Source organism: Ictalurus furcatus, chromosome 8 (genome assembly GCF_023375685.1).
Source record: "Ictalurus furcatus strain D&B chromosome 8, Billie_1.0, whole genome shotgun sequence".
In the NCBI taxonomy this organism is placed as follows: domain Eukaryota; kingdom Metazoa; phylum Chordata; class Actinopteri; order Siluriformes; family Ictaluridae; genus Ictalurus; species Ictalurus furcatus.
The window spans coordinates 19524781-19542010 of NC_071262.1; the positions used below are offsets into that span (position 1 = coordinate 19524781).

Below are 17230 nucleotides of genomic sequence, written 5' to 3' on the forward strand. Positions count from 1 at the left end.
CATGAACATTACAAGGCTTTTTTGTTCAACTTCTAACTAAGAACCTTAGCCACAGATCTACCAAGTCCCAAGTCAGTGAGTCTTGCCAAACGTTTTGTTTATCTTAACTGGTTAAGCTTGATAGGATCATTCTGTCTCAAAGGGCTCAATCAGTAAAAGAGACTAATGGATCAAAATATAAATGCAATGGAAATAATACACATGTCCACAATACCCCTGTCAGTTGAATGTACTCACCCTTTATCCACTGAGAAAAAATGTGAACAAACACGAGGCTTTACAAGTCATATGTTACAACTGGACCCATTGGGGATGCGAAAGGAATATCCTTCATTCCTTCTCTGTCTCTTTTTGATTAGCACCTGAATAGGCAGTTGCGTGGGCTGGCACTTGAGTGTTATTAAGCCTATTGTTTGAAGGTCCTCATTAGCACCGCCCAGAATGTGAAACACTTCCACTGTCTCTTTCTGGAGTGTAAAGAGCTTTGCATGAACACACAAAACTGGAGTCAGGCTGAACTTTGTGTATCTCATCAGATCAGGGGGTGTGTGGCTATGGAAAAGCCAACACACGTCACTACCATCCATTCTTAACAACAAGAGTCTAAAGATAAATACGGTAAGCTTCTCGCAACTCAGAACTGAAGTCAGTGCTAATCTTCAGCTGTATCCTGGTTAGGGTGGTGGTGGATCTGAAGCATATTACTTGGTGTGAGGCAAAAATACATCCTGGATACACCCTGGTGTACACACATCCCAAATTTTCATTCACACCTGGGGCAATTTATCTTAGGCAATCCACTTACTGGCACGTTTTTGGTTGGTTGAAATAGACCAGAGAACTAGGAGGAAACTCACATGGAAGGGAAATATGCAAAATTTCACAGACAGTAACCCTGCCACCTAGAATTTTTCCTTCCAGCTTATTGTCCACCAACTTGAGAGATGACAGTAAATGTGGCAAATGACTGCATCATTGTAATGCCCCACAATGACGCCACTATTTAGTTCACAAAATTGTGATCGTATTAACATTCTTCTTTTGCCCGATCAACTGTTGATATATTAGTTGTAACAAAAGGCTATGATAATGCCAAGACAGTGACAGAATTACAACAATTTTACTCTCAACTGATTGCTGACAGGCACCACAGTGGTCCAGAAGGTAATGTTGATGCCTCAGAGTTCTGAGGTCCAAAGTTATGTGGGCTATGTAGGTTTCTTCTATTTGTGTGAGTTTCCACTTGGTTCTCTGGTTTCCCCCTACCTCCCAAACACATGCCAGTAGGTTGATTGACTGTAAACTTCCTCTAGGTATGAGTGAGTGGTGTGCTGCAATGGACTGGTGACCCATGCAGTATATATTCCCAGTGTTCCCAGAATAGGCTCTGGGAAGCAGTTACTGAAGATGAATGAATGAACGAATCAGTAATTGTTGACAAAAAATAGTAATTATTATAAAATGTTAAATAAATATCCTCATGTTGCTTTCGATGGTACAAACCTAGCATCAACAAACTTTGTTTGTATGTATATACGGATCGTTTATCCATCAGAAACGAGCAAAAAGCAGTGCTGCAAGCTAGCCACTGAGTATCATTAGGTCCTGTTGGTGCTAAGCTTGACTCATACCAAAACTCATACACCTGCACCCTTTTGTATTAAATTGGTGGCCAACAGAAAAGCTCTAGTACTTTGGATAGTTGCAAGGCTTATTCAGTAAACAGGTATTCAATTTGGAGCAGAATCAACTTTGCAGCATTTATCAGCTTTACAGAAATCCAGCAAGGGCAAAGGAAATCAGAGGAACTCTAATGAGACTCAAAAAGGGAAATCTTATAGTATAGTGGGATTATAAATCATTCCAGTATACAAGTGTTGACGGATAAAGTCAAACGGTACGGTGTTATGTCCAGTATGAGCATATTGTGATCAAGGGTCCTAAGGTTATTAGATTAGCAAATGACTGATTACTTTTCTTCAACAAAACCAAGCAAGAAACTCCCACACCCTCGACACTTGCCCTGTAAATGGTGTTCATTTGCATTGCAAGATTTAAATCTGATTAAGGCCTGATTGATGACGAGTTCTGTAGTGCCTACGCCTGGCTGTCACTCATTCAGAATAAGCATCAGCAGGGGGAGAGGAAGAGGCTGAAGAGGCCATTTCCTCCAGCTGATGACAGATAAGAGGGGTCACACTGCCTCATTCTCTCCATCTCTTTCTCTCCCCGTTGTTTAGAGAGGGGGTCCGCCATGCTGTGTTTGTTAAGCCCCCTCCAGAGACGCTCTCTTTCGTTCGTCCGGAGTTTGGCCGCAGGGAGGAAGTTTTGTTGCCCTTATCTTCGGTTCCATGACCAACAGACGTGCAAATGTGACCGGTGCGTATGGAGGACCTGTTCAGCCGAGGCTGCGGCTCATGCAGAGCAAAACACGTTGGACTGTGTGTGCCACCTCGCTTGTTTCTCATTATCCCAGTTTAAACTCTAATAAGCTCAAGATGCTTTTGTAAGACAAATTACAACACAAAAAGCCTTATTGTCTATAGCAAAGCTTTTTCTAAAAAAAATTTTAAAAAAGTCCCCCCAGCTACACAATGCACTGCACTGAATTAAGAGCGATCTCTCAAGATCTCTCTCTCTCTCTCTCCCTCTCTCTCTCCCTCTCTATCGCTTCAGTTTCTTTCTCTCTGAAGCAGTAACAGTAGCTTTAGGGCTTTTTTTACTCAGGCTCCAACCAACATTAGGCAGCATTCAGGGTCACCCCCTCCCACACACACACACCCGCACAAGCCCACACACACCCTCACACCCCAACTCACATCTGGATCTGATCACTTTAAGAATCTCTTAGCTCATTTACACAGTTATGATGCAGGAACCTGCTCGGAACTGGACCTTTCCGCACTTTTCCCCAGCAACAGAATTCTTTTCGAGTTGGCAGGTGTGTTTCTGAGCTGCGTGTTTGCAACTGAAGAGCCGGTACCATCAGACCTTAGGGGTAGTGATCACAGCTTAAGAAACTTACCTTGATGTGAGCTTGTTCGCCATTATAAAAACATCAACAGTTAAAATATTACTGAAAGAAAATGAAAATCAATACTCTAAATATCTAAAACTCTAGTATGAGAGTGTCTAATGCTCTCGCAAAATATATAAAACATCTTGCATATTGCTTGCTGATGTCTTTTTGCCATGTAGAGACGCTGGAAGATTTAACAAAACACCTAGTTAGCAAATCATAACATTAAAAAGAGAAGATGATGTCATCAAATGAGCTCCAGGCAAACACATGCAGTAATGGAGACGTCCTTATTTACTCCAAAAATCTGTTTCCATTACCCTTTACCACATCTGCACAATTTCACAAACATGTTGATGTTCCTATTACTGACAAACAGGAAGTCATACGAAGACATGCACACAGATTTGTCTTAATATCCTATGTAAGGACCTTCCACTGATAGCATTATTAATGCAGCTAATTCATGTTATGCTACACCTAAAGCCAACCCTATCCTTAGTAACCTAAAGAAAACATTTGAGCTCTTTTATTTATTTGTTTGTTTATAAATAAAAGATGCAGGGAAAAAAAAGAGTTCCTTGTGGGGACCAGCCAAAAGTCCCCACAAAATCAAACCTGTCAGACATTTGTTCCACACTGAGATATAAGAAAGCACAACTCTTTCTATTCGCCACTTCCAGGATGATGTAGATCGGTATGAATAATGTGGATGGTGTTGCTCGTGCACTCTGGTGTGTTTTGAGCTCTGAAGGCCAACACAGCTCTATACAAAAGGTCCAAACAGAGAGAAGTGTGTATTTCTGAATGTATCTGCTCCCCCCAATCTCTCTCTCTCGCTCTCTCTCACTGCTAAAGCACACTCTGCATGTTGTGTGTGTGTGTGTGTGTCTGTGTGTGTGTGTGTGTGTGTGTGTGTGTGTGTGTGTGAGTGAGCATAGCCCCTGGATGCCACAGGAGCGTGAGACAGAGAAAGAGGTTTGCTTCATCTCCTCTCAGTCTGAAGAGCTTGCCATCCCTCTCACCCTCTCTCTCGCTTCTATTTTTTTCTGATTCTCTCTCTTTCCCCTGATCTCTCTGCCACTCTCTGACTCTTTCTCGTACTTCCAATCCTCCACTGTCTGCCCCTTTCTTTTATTCCTCAACTCTCACTCTTCATCTCTGTGCCCCTCTTCAATTCTCATTCCCTTTTTCACTCCCACTCCTTCTCTCATCATCTCTCTCCCTTTTCATCCTCTCTCTCTTTCTTTAACCCCCTCTGTCCTTCTCTCTCATTCCTTCTCTTTCTATATCTTGTGCTCTTTCTTCATTTCCATCGACTCCTCCTTTCATTAAACCCAAGTTCATTTCCCAGGAATTCTCGTCTGTTTTGATGAGATCTTAATCTTTCTGTTACATTTTCAGTTGTAGTTTGGCTTATAGATCAAAATCATAATTTAGTGGGGATTTTTTTTTTGGAGCTCCTGAAAACTCCTCACATGACATAACACACCAGCCACAATACCACAGCACACTCTGTTCTAACCCTCACTATGATTCAGCAAACAGAAACACACACACACAAACACACACACACCTGTATTTTTAAAATGTACTTTCATCAGTTTTATTTCAAGTAGACCTGTTTATGTGGGTTGTGACACACTGTTGCTATCAAAAACAGTCACAGCTCTATTTTGAAGCTGAATCACTTTACTTCTCAGCATATAATTTGTTATCAGTCCAAGCAAGCATCAGTCTCATGTAGGTATTTTTTTCCCCCTCAACAATAACAACAGCAATAATCATGATAATAATAATAATAATAATAATAATAATAATAATAATAATAATAGTATTTGTTTGTTAGTAGTAACGATTGGGATGATTTTTTTTTTGTATTGCATTTGCATTTTCTTCCTGCGTTTGCATAGGTTTTTTTCTGGGTTGTCCATTTTACTCTTTCAGTTGTTGTTTGTTTCGGGGGGTTCTCCCTTCAGAGGTGAAATTTACATTTACATTTATTCATTTAGCAGACGCTTTTATCCAAAGTTACTTACAAATGAGGAAATATAAGCAAAGCGATATATCAAACGGAGAACAGTACAACTAGTGCTACTATACAAGATTTTTAAGTGAGTTCTAGAGAAGCAAAGTGCGCAGAGTAGAGGTGTAAGAGCCAGAGTAAGTTTTAAAAAAAATTTTTTTTAAATAATGTGGGTTTGGCATTTTAGGGGTTAGTTAAGTGCTCACGGAAGAGGTGGGTCTTTAGATGCTCTTTGAAGACAGTGACCGATTCTGCTGTCCGGATTGAGGTTGGAAGTTTATTCCACCACTGAGGGATGGTTAGTATGATGGTTCTGGAAAGGCACCTTGAGCCACGCTGAGTAGGCAGCGTGAAATGCTGCTCACTAGGGTTAAGGGCTGGTGATTGACTTGGCCAGTCTAAAACCTTCCACTTTTTCCCCTTGTTAAAGTCCTTGTAGAGTTGGCAGTGTGTATTGGATCATTATCTGGCTGCATGATAAAGTTCCTCCTGATTAATTTAGATGCATTTCTCTGTAAATTGGCAGACAAAATGTTCCATTCTGCTGCCATCATAATGAGTTACATCATCAATAAACATTAGTGAGCCTGTTCCAGAAGCAGTAATGCAAGCCCAAGCCATGACACTACCTCCACCATGTTTCACAGATGAGCTCATATGTTTTGGTTCATGAGCAGATCCTTTCTTTCTCCACACTTTGGTCGTTCCATCACTTTGTTAGAGGTTAATCTTGGTTCCAGAACATTTGTGGCTCATCTCTGTATTTCTTTGTGAATTCCAATCTGGCTTTCTGATTCTTAATGCTGATGAGTGCTTTGCATTTTGTGGTATGGCCTTTATATTTCTGCTCTCTACAAGTCTTCTTCGAACAGTGGATTGTGATACCCTGCTCTGTGGAGGTTGTTGGTGATGTCACTGACTGTTGTTTTTGGGGGTTTTTTCACAGCTCTCGCAAAGTTTCCGTCAACAGCTGTTCTTGTTTTCCTTAGCTGACCCATTTGGTGTCTGTTACTCAGTACAGCAGTGGTTTCTTCCTTTTTCAGGACATTCCAAACTGTTGTACTGGCTATGCCTAATGCTGGTGCAATGCCTCTGATTGATTTTTCCTCTTTTCTCAGCTTCAAAATGGCTTGCTTTTCTCCCATAGACAGCTCTCTGATCTTCATGTTGGTTTATCCTTTTTAACAACAAATGCAGTCTTCAAAGGTGAAACTGAAGGCTAAAACCAAGAGTAGACATTCAGAACTATTTATTGTTTAAATAATCAATCTAACAAGACACACCTGCGTAACAAGAAACACCTGTCCAGCACGTTTCAATATTTTTGCTCGCCTACAAATTGGGTGGTCTGATAGAAAATGCACTATGTTCTATGTGGTTTAACACATCTATATATGAATACCAAGTTGAAACTCTCCTCATATTCATCTTTTGATCTCAAACCCAAACGTCTTCAGTCTACAGCAAAAAAAAAAAAGAATTGGCCTTATGACACAGTATCCACATCTGACTAAACAAACTAGCACACACTTATGTACTATTCTAGACTGTTATTGAGTACTGGTTTGAACTTTAAAAGCTTCTCACATAGTCTTCAAACCTACCCAATGCTCTGTTTTCTGTACCAGTCTTAAAGATTTTCTAGATTAGCAAATACTTTTGAAAGCAAGGTCAGAGTTTTTCGATTTGTGATACAGATCATGACAACAATCACGATGACGGCAGAAAGTTTGAACGTAGCTCGTCAGTGTGTTTAACAGAGCTCGCTGTGCATAATGATAATGAATCTTTATTGAACACATATACATATGCACAGTGAAATTCTTTTGGTCGCATACCCCAGCATGTCAGGAAGCTAGGTCAGCCATGATACAGCGTACCTGGAGCAGAGAGGGTTAAGGGCCTTGCTCAAGGGCCCAACAGAGGCAGCTTGGCAGTGCTGGGACTTGAACCCCCGACCTTCCGATCAGTAACCCAGAGCCTTAACTGTCAAGCCACCACTGCCCCCCAGAATTGCATGAAGTGCATGACTTTGTGTTGCTAAACATTTTACAGTATGACTTGGAAACCTAATGAACAGGGTTGTTGTGGCTCTGATGTCCCGTCTAGCAGACATCGCTTTTAATCCTGCAGATGTACATAAAGTGTGCATGTATGTGAGCAATGCTGCCTGCCTTACCGCTTACCGCTACTTAGTGCCTTACCGCTACTTCTGCATGCAAAGTCATACGTCACGTATAAACCAGACTTAAGAAATATTAGCCTGGTAGCTCCAGAAAGTTAGCAAAACAAGAACTAAACCTCAGACACCAGACATGTCTGGAATAATCAATAACATTTGGGCAAATGTAAATGTCAGTTTTGGCTAAAGTGTCTTGCTGAAAAGCTCAATAGCGGCTCTGTGACAGCTGTGGGATTTGAACTCAGAACGTTCCGGTCACTGGTGCAGAAGCTGAGCCAATACTGCTGTAGTTAATATGAGATGATCGCACTGAGCTGCAGTGGCTGGTGTCATGAGGTGAGTATTTACTTTCCATAGCTGTTGACAGGAGCTTTGGAGGAACTACTGTGTCTGTGTGTCTGTGTGTGTGTGTGTGTGTGTGTGTGTGTGTGTGTGTGTGTTCAAACACTTTTCTGAAACGTGAGCTCCTGTCTGGCTAACTAAGGGGTCTGGGAAACAAGACTGAAAGAAAAAACTGGGGCAAATCCTTACACACCCAGACTGGATACACTCCAAGACACACACACACACACACACACACACACACACACACACACAACATTAAAGCCCAGAAATATGAACATCCCTATATGGACAGGATGTTAGAGAGGAATTCAGTTACCATATGCAAGATATGATGTCATTTTAGAGTGTGTGTGATGGTTGGTGTGTATTTGAGTGTGTTGCACGAGCGCGTGTGTGTGTGTTTTGCCATATTCAAAAATAGGAAATAGACCCGCAGCAAAAAAAAAAAAAACACACACACAAGAAAATCACCCTCACCACCCCCACTACCAGTTACTCTAGTGTGTTACACAAACCTACGCTGAAGGGCTCGTCTTCAGTTTACCAGACAAAGGGAGACACATACGCTACAAAGTGAACACTCAATACCATTTACACTCTCCAGTTTGTCCAGCTTTACCACCTAAGCCTACACCATCTTACCTCTTACCTTAAATAATTTCCCCAAAACCACAATAAATTTGGAGGTTTTTTTTCCCCTAAACACTAAAACACATTCTCCACAAACCTTTTCTTCACACAAGCACACACCTCTTTTTTTTTTTTTTTTTATAACACACAGCACAACAAATATTACACCGTCAGGCTGAAAACACTGCCTTTCAATACACACCACTGCCTTCACCGCAGTGATGCACGGAATAAAACACTTGGGTACTGGATACGTTTTAAAAATCCATGTGTAGTTACGTTTAATGTTATGGGACGTCCAGCCTCTCTTTTTTGCTTTCTTTTGAAGTTGATAAGAAAAACACAAAAAACAAATGCAGCTCGGTACGGAGATAACCGGAATATCCCCGTACTGAAAACTTTCCCATGTCGGAAAACGTAAGGTTACGGCTTTATCTCTAACTGTTAGAAAGCACTGACACTGGAGACTCCTTATGTCTCCTCACAGAAAAATTCCACATGGCTTAAATCCGTTTATGTGAGAAGAGAAGAGAAAAGAAGAGAATAGAAGAGCAGAGAAGATGAGAGAAGAGAAGAGGAGAGAAGATGAAAGAAGAGAAAAGAAGAGGAGAGAAATGAAGAAAAGAGGAGAGAAGAGGAGAGGATAGAAGATAATAGAAGAGGAGAGAAGATGAGAGAAGAGAAAGAAGAGAAGAGAAGAGGAGAGAAGAGGAGAGGAGAGAAGAGAAAAGAAGAGGAGAGAAGAGAAGAGGAGAGAAAAGAAGAGGAGAGAAGAGAAAAGAAGGAGAGAAGATAAGAGAAAAGAAGTGGAGAGAAGAGAAGAGAAAAGAAGAGAAGAGAAAAGAAGAGAAAAGAAGAGAAGAGGATAGAAGAGGAGAGAAGAGAAGGAAAGAAGAGAAAAGAAGGAGAGAAAAGAAGAGGAGAGAAGAGAAAAGAAGGAGAGAAGATAAGAGAAGAGGAGAGAAAAGAAGAGAAGAGAAAAGAAGAGGAGAGAAGGGAAAAGAAGAGAAGAGAAAAGAAGAGGAGAGAAGAGAAGAGAAAAGAAGAGAAGAGAAAAGAAGAGGAGAGAAGAGAAGAGAAAAGAAGAGAAGAGAAAAGAAGAGGAAAGAAGAGGAGATGGATGACTATTGCTCGCACTCTTTCATCATCAAACCCATCCAAGTGGATAAGTGCTGGAAGGACAACACAGCGCTCATGATGTATTACCCCACCTGTTATCAGGCAGCTCTTAGAGAACCAGATCTTTAAATTATACATGATATCAGAAACGTCAGGAATTCCTGCTGGATTCCTGCCCTGGAGCAACATTTCAACAGGACTTAGATCATCTCTGCATCGGGCGCATCACTCGGACTAGAGCACTCAGACACTGACAGATACTGGGCACTGATTTCCCAGAAGTACACCTGGACGATCTGGAGAAAATGCCCTTATTAGGTAAGCGGTGAACATTTGGTGCTCTCTGAAACAAATATTTATCATGTCAAGGTGTGTGTTCACTCTCCAAAGTACACAGAGGAGTCCGGGGCGTGATACCAGTTCAAACCGGGGGAGCACACCTCAAATACTCGGTGATGTGTAATCACGTTAAATATTTCAGTTCCAGAAGGATAGGTGACATATGGAGGGATTATTTTGTCTAAAAAAAACAACTAAAAAAACCCCATCCCTCCCCCTCCTGGACTATATTTGCTTTCTTTAGATGTTCTTTCAGTTTGCTAAGCCCTGAACTAGCATAAGAAAACTAGAACACACATCTTAAATTACCTGTTAACTTACTTCTTCCATGAAGTCAACAAGATCAGCTAATTTCAGAGGTGCGAATATTGCTAACATGAAAATCCCGGCAGGCAGAGAGAAAAAAACCAACAAAAGAATACCACAAAAATCATAAGCGCGTATTGGTGGATGAGGCAGATGTACGCCAAGCAACAGTAAGAAGCCAACGGGATTAAAGTTCGATATAAAGCTACTTAGTAATAAGCAGTTCTTCAATTCTTACCATTTTACCCACCGTGAATTCAAACTTCACCTAGATAATGTCGACGTGAAAGGAACCACTACCAAAAGCAAATCCATGGCTTTCCCACGTCCCTCGTCCTTTCCCCTTCAGTGAAATCCTATTTTTCCCCCAAGTGAATTTTATTTGTGTGTGGCCTCACCGCTGCTTAAACTATAGCTAAACTGTAACTGTTGTCATCTTTTTAATTTTACAACTGATGTTGATACAGCTTTTAAAGTGCACCTATTATGGTTTTTCAAATTTTACCTTTCATGTAGTGTGTTATAGAGCTGTTTTTGAATGTAAAAGTCTGCAAAGTTCAAAAATCAAAGCACACGACAAACAGAGTTATTGACTCCCAAAAGAAGGAACCGATTCTGAACATCTGAAACGAGTCCTTAGTAATTCCAAACTCACTTCCTGTATTAACCTACGTAGGTTTGTAATAAAAAGCCCCGCCTCTGGTCTTCACTGGCTGTTCGTGAACAGACGGAGCTGAAACTCGTTATGGTAGTGGGCGTTTCTTTTTAGACACATGCTGACAGCGGTAGACCAATCACAACAGACTGGGACATCTGACCAATCAGAGCTGTATGCTCTCTGAAAGGAGGAGTTTAGAATGAATCCTTTAGAACGGATCATTTAACGAATCGTTGTGACACTGGGGGGGGGGGGGGGAATATAATGCTGCAGTTTAAATTATGAGCACATTAAAGTGTTTTTTGACCTTGGATGCATGTAAAGCTATTGTACGAGACCTTTAAAACAAAATTAGGCACATTTCAAAACTATAATAGGTGCGCTTTAAAGTGAACATCATTCATCTCTGGAACAGTTTTATAACCAGCTAGCAAGAAAATTAGCTTGTGAACAAGCAAGCTAACTAGTCAATGTTCCTGCTAGCTCTGTACTCTACTTGTAAAAATGATTGTTGCACTTCCGATTTAGTCAGAATGAAGAAAAAGCATTATTTATCTCAGATTTTTAAAGTGTTCATAGCATTAATCATTCATAAAGCCGTGTCTAGGTCGTTTGACTAGCTGCTACCTGCTACTGTAGATCGGTACTCAAAAAGAATTTAGTTTTAAAGCTGCTGCGACTCAGGTGGTAGAGTGGGTTGTCTACTAATCATAGGGTTGGCGGTTCGATTCCCGGCCCACATGACTCCACATGCCGAAGTCTCCTTGGGAAAGACACTTAACCCCGAGTTGCTCCCGATGGCAAGTTAGCGCCTATCATGGCAGCTCTCCTACCATTGGTGTGTGAGTGTGAATGGGTGAATGAGACACAGTTTAAAGTGCTTTGGAACCGCTAAGGTTAAAAAAGCGCTATATAAGTGCAGATCATTTAAGGGACTGGGAAAATGATTTATATTGAAGTTCCATTAACTGATATTTTTTAACACGTTAATCACAGTTTTAATTTATTAATGAATTGTAACACACTTTAATGGTTTATAGTTAGATTTAAGGTTGTGGAACATCTGGGAGACAAGTTAGTTCCTGTTATTACTTATGATATAGATGCAATAAACAATCATTCCATCACCACACGTCTCTCTCCCTCTCTCTCTCTCAAATAAAACGTAACTTGTCCTTTTATTGTGAAACCAGAAAGTCGGAAAGCATAAACTCCTCCACCCTGAACGACATTCCTGTGCTGCGAAACTTTGCAAAACACAGTGACTCTTATAAGGCGCTTATAACCGAGACTCCTTCCATAAATGTTAAATAAATGTCTCCTAACAAAAAAACTATCACCACATCATTGATTATACATTTTTCTTTGTTAAACTACACATTTAAAAAAATCTATTTATTATTAGTTTTAGATAACATGAAGTGTCCACTGTACAAGTCCCTGTGCATGATCTGTTACTACAGAAACAACAACATATTAGAATAAGCACATTATATAAACCTATCGTTCATGGTATAGCCGGAACCACTGTCTGAACCGTTCTGTTACACCTTCTGACCAATTAGATTTGAGAATTCAACCTCGCTGTGGTATAAACGTCAATTAATACATGAGTTAACATATTTTGTTACATCGTTAATAGTATTTATTGTTATTAATGCTGAGGTTCATGGTTTTTCTACAGTGATGAACAGTTATGCTATGATGGCTTTAGGACTGCACTTACCACACACAGTTTTGCACTCAGTGAACAGTGGATAAGTTCAACAAAACTGACTTCATGTAAAAACTGTAATGAATTTTCCTGCTTACACACCTGCACTATTTGACCATGTAGTATCAGCACATCTATAGAAGGAACTGATTTATAATAGCACTATCCGATAGTGTCACCCAGATCAGGATGGGTTCCCTTTTGAGTCTGGTTCCTCTTAAGGTTTCTTCCTTATATCGTCTCAGGGAGTTTTTCCCCTTGCCACCGTCACCTCTGGCCTGCTCATTAGGGACAAATTCATACATTTAAAATCTATATCCTGATTTTATTTATTTCTGTCAAGCTGCTTTTGGACAATGTCCATAGTTAAAAGATATACCAGAGGTTTTCAACCTTTTGTAACTAAAGCCCCCACAAGCCTTTCCTATCATGTGGCAACCCCCCCCCCCTTTTTTTGAAAGAGACAGGAATAATGATTATCTATTCTATATAAAATCTATCTATATATAACTAATCTATAATCTGTTTTTGATAGATAGATAGATAGGACTTTTTAAAATGACTTTTTATAACTTTTATGGTTTTTTAAATAACTTTTGATATATATAATGGTCAGGTATGGAGCATGAACAAAATCCTCAACGTTTTTTTCATCCCATCAAGATCTAATAACTCTAATAAAACATCCGTTTTACGTCACTGTACACACACACACACACACACACACACACACTAGGGATGTCACGAGAACCGATACTTCGGTACCAAGTCGGTACCAACATTCTTAAAACTTGATGGTACTTGTTTTTCTGCAGTAGCGTTAGTACCGTTGGTAATGAAGGTATAGAGGTTGCAATTCTTCTGGAACTGAAGGGGGCAGCAAATACGCGTAAGTGTTTTAGTCAGTCCACAAGTGGTGAAGAAGAAGAAGAACGCCTACAAGCACACGGGAAAAGCTACAGAAAATGGCGACAATTTTAGCTCCCCCCCGAGTCGTTGAGAAGAAAAGAGAGGAAAGCTTGTTGAGAGGAAAGCTAGTATCGGTTGCCGGTGTGCAACCGATGTTATCGTTCATTTCAAACAAAGTGAGGAAACACCTGGAATTTGGTGAAGCACCTGAAAGACGGCCCTATATTATGTTTGTTTGCAGCAGCTGGCATTGTTGCAGCGAAACCAGCTAACGTTATGCTCCACGTAATGTTTGCGATAACCAGTTATTTGTTAACGACGCTAACGCATTGCAATGTTATAAACTACCTCCTAATGGACCACCATGCATCGCCATTCAGCCCGTGTCCTGTCAGTAAAATGTAGAATGTCAGAAATAATTATTGAAATGTTAATGCTTTTAATAAGTCTTTTTGGCCTGCCACCATATCAGTGAATTTAAACTAATGCTTGCATTCAGAGTATAAGGGGTGTGTGTGTGTGTGTGTGTGTGTGTGTGTGTGTGTGTGTGTGCGCGCACGCGTTTAGGAGTACACCTTAGCACCGCCACTGTTTTATTAGTCATTGTCAGAAAGTGTTTAATAACTAAAATATCTCTCTCTCTCTCTCTCTCTCTCTTTTTGCCAGTATCAGCCAGAGGATGTTGTCTACCAGGAGTTTTTAATTTTTATTTTTTTATCTTTTATATTTATATTTTTTTAAACCACAACGTGGTATCGACTTTGGTATCGAGTATTGTGTACTTTTGGTAGTATCGGTACCAACTACTACATTTTTGGTATTGTGACATCCCTAACACACACACACACACCCAAACGCACACAAATCGGAATGTTTCGTATGCACTGAGCTTTATCTTTTCATCTCTTCTTCTTGTTTAATCTGCTTATTTTTCGGCGGTGTCTCCGTCAGTGAGTCACGCTCTCCTCAGACGCTTTTAATAACGAAGAAACCGACGGCTGTCTCAAATTAGTTTCACTTATGCACGTGTGTAATGAGTGTGTGTGTGTTCCTGAAAAGGCGGTTTGAGTGCATTGTGGATTGTTATTTGGTAAAGATGCTTCAGGCAATCACGCACACAGCCACACACACACACACACACAGCCACACACACATACACACACACACGGACACACACATAGACATAACAAGGCCAAGCCAGACGTTTAAGAACCAAAAGAGGGAAAATACAAGCTGATGATTATGTGTGTGTGTGCGTTTAAAATTTTTTAGGCAAACAATAGAGGCTCTGTTACTACAAAGAGACACACTGCAACATGAGGACTGAACGTGCTATGATCATACAGATGTTATGAACATACTGTATTTCCTTGTGAAGATGAAGTTAAAGATGGCATGTGTTGATATGTACGCCTGATACATCATGCTAATCATAAAAATAACAAATAATAAATAATATATCCTTTCCTTCTGTTTTTGTTGTTGCACAGTGTTTGGAGTTATGCAATAAATATAATTTTATACAATTTGTTATTTTGATATGACACTTTGCACAAAATTGATTTTGTCACTTGCTTTAAAGGAGAGAAATGATATCACTATTGTAAAAAATTGTCGCATAAATTTAAAAAATACCAAAAAAACAAAAAGCACACAAAGCAAAGCGAAACACGGTTTATGTGATACAACCTCAGAGACATCCATATTCATCATCGGGTTCATTAATATTCACAACAGCCTCGTTAATATTCACTATGGCCGTGTTGATATTCAAATCAACTCTAATATTTCATTACAGCTTTTATCATTTTTAATGCAATAGAATTATAAAAAATTTTAAAACTCGTGTGTGAGGGACTGAAGCAGTATGACAGTGCACATGAACTTGAATCGACATGTCAAGTTTGACAGGGTCAAAGGTCAAGTCCTACCTGTCAATGTCAGTGTGGCTCTCGCAGTGGGGGAGCGTGGAGGAGTGTTTGTGTGTCCGACGTGTATACACACCGAGCCCTCCGTCTGTCATGTAGCTGCGCAAATGCATACAAACACACACACACACACAATAAGAAAAATTAGTGATGTTGTGTGCAACAGCATGATATACAAGACACACTACACACACACACATACACACACACGTCAAAACTCTCAGATATTCCTACCCTTGTGGGGACATTTGGTAAGACATAAAATATTACACTGGAAAATCATATTTAAGAATATTACATTTACGAATTTTAATAAAATTCCAAATGAAATATAAATGTATTTTTATTTGTAGGTAAAAATATTACATTTTTCATATCAGTTTTCTTTCATTGTTACTGTTTCGAAAAAAATATTAGTTTTTTTGACAGCCACATGCACACTTACACTCACACACACACAAAAAGAGTGATGTGTAATGTGAGCAACAACATGATACACAGAACACTTCTCTCTCTCACACACACACACACACACACATATATATATATATATAAAATATTAATGTAATATATTATTATTATATTAATGTAATATTCTTAGATACAAATATTATATATATATATATATATATATATATATATATATATATATAATATTTGTATCTAAGAATATTACATTAATATAATAATATAACATACATCTGTTTTGAAAACAGATTTTGTCTTATAGACAGTCTCACACACACACACACACACACACACACACACACAATTAGCATGCAAAAGTACTTTTTGAATCTGACTGTAATTGGCTTTAGCTACTTCAATTTGAATGAAATAAACTGTTTTATTCTGCATGTTTCATATTTAATCGTCTAGAATGACTGAAGAGCAAAAGCCATTATAGAGGACCTTGTACACCCAACACACACATACACACACACACACACACAGAGAAATATAAAGCGATTTAAAACCTATTAAAGCCAATATTGTGGGACTCCTTATCTAGAAATAGACCATACCACGGTACTGTTGAAGTTTCTGATAACACAAGGCCCACACAAACCTGTGGTACAACACAAAGTCTCTTACCTGCTTTTCGCAACACACTGAAGGTCCAAGAAGAGACCTAGAGATGAAAAACTCCCCGGCGAACCCTGCACTGTACACAGGTTCTTCTCTATCAGACTTTTATTACACGTCTATAAGCAGAATGATTCAGGCATAATGCCACGTTTTATCAGTAATTAGTCTGCTAATATTTTACTGTTGACTCCTCCAAAAAAATAAAAGCACCCTGTATGCTGAAGGTGGTGCAACAAATCGATCCACAGCTGCTCGACAAACACTCTTATTTACTCTGCCTCGGCACACGCTCTTTCTAAATATTGACTAACTTCCAGCTGTCTTCTGTGCACGCACAAACTCTTCATATATGAAGTGCTCCTATTTAAAGAGCACCTCAGCAATCATCTCATAATCCAACATAATCCCAGGCAGGGAGAGCAGAAATCACCCTGGGGCACATACAATGGAGGTGAACTGAATGAGTGTGTTGTCTAAGTCGCAAGAAATTCAGGTCCATGTTAGAGTAAAAGAGACCCAAACAAGGAGAAAAAGTAACATGGAGATGCCACTGGGATGCAACGAGCAGCAACATGTGCTCCAGATCAACAGGGCAGGCAATTACTCATGAAGTCATGATGCAATGACACACAGCTGGCCACAGTGCTGAGATAAAGGCCATGATGGTTCACCCTAACATGAGGGAAACTTTTCCATTGGCTGAAATCACTCACATGGTTACCCTACACCGTTTACATCAAGGTCAAGTAATATCACATGGTTGTCATCAGCATTATATATAATGTAGTGGCCTGGGAAAACCTCTGCCATGGTGAAAGTGTTACATTTTCTACTATATATAGTTTGGATAAGTATAGAGTATTGTGAACTGAAAGATGGTTTTCTTTTGCATGATTCACAACCACAAGCTTTCCATCAACTTGCCCATTTTGACATGCACTGTGAGGAAACCACACATTTAGCTAG

At 39.8% G+C, this 17230-nt stretch overlaps 1 protein-coding gene across 1 annotated transcript in view; it reads right to left on the bottom strand.

Annotated features, from left to right (window-relative positions):
• nav2b (neuron navigator 2b) overlaps positions 1 to 17230 on the bottom strand; it is a 110106-nt gene that overhangs the window by 44854 nt on the left and 48022 nt on the right. Inside the window, exon 12 of the mRNA XM_053631322.1 lies at positions 15179 to 15274. Within this exon, the coding sequence (XP_053487297.1) occupies positions 15179 to 15274 (96 nt within the window). The remainder of the gene's footprint in view (positions 1 to 15178; positions 15275 to 17230) is intronic.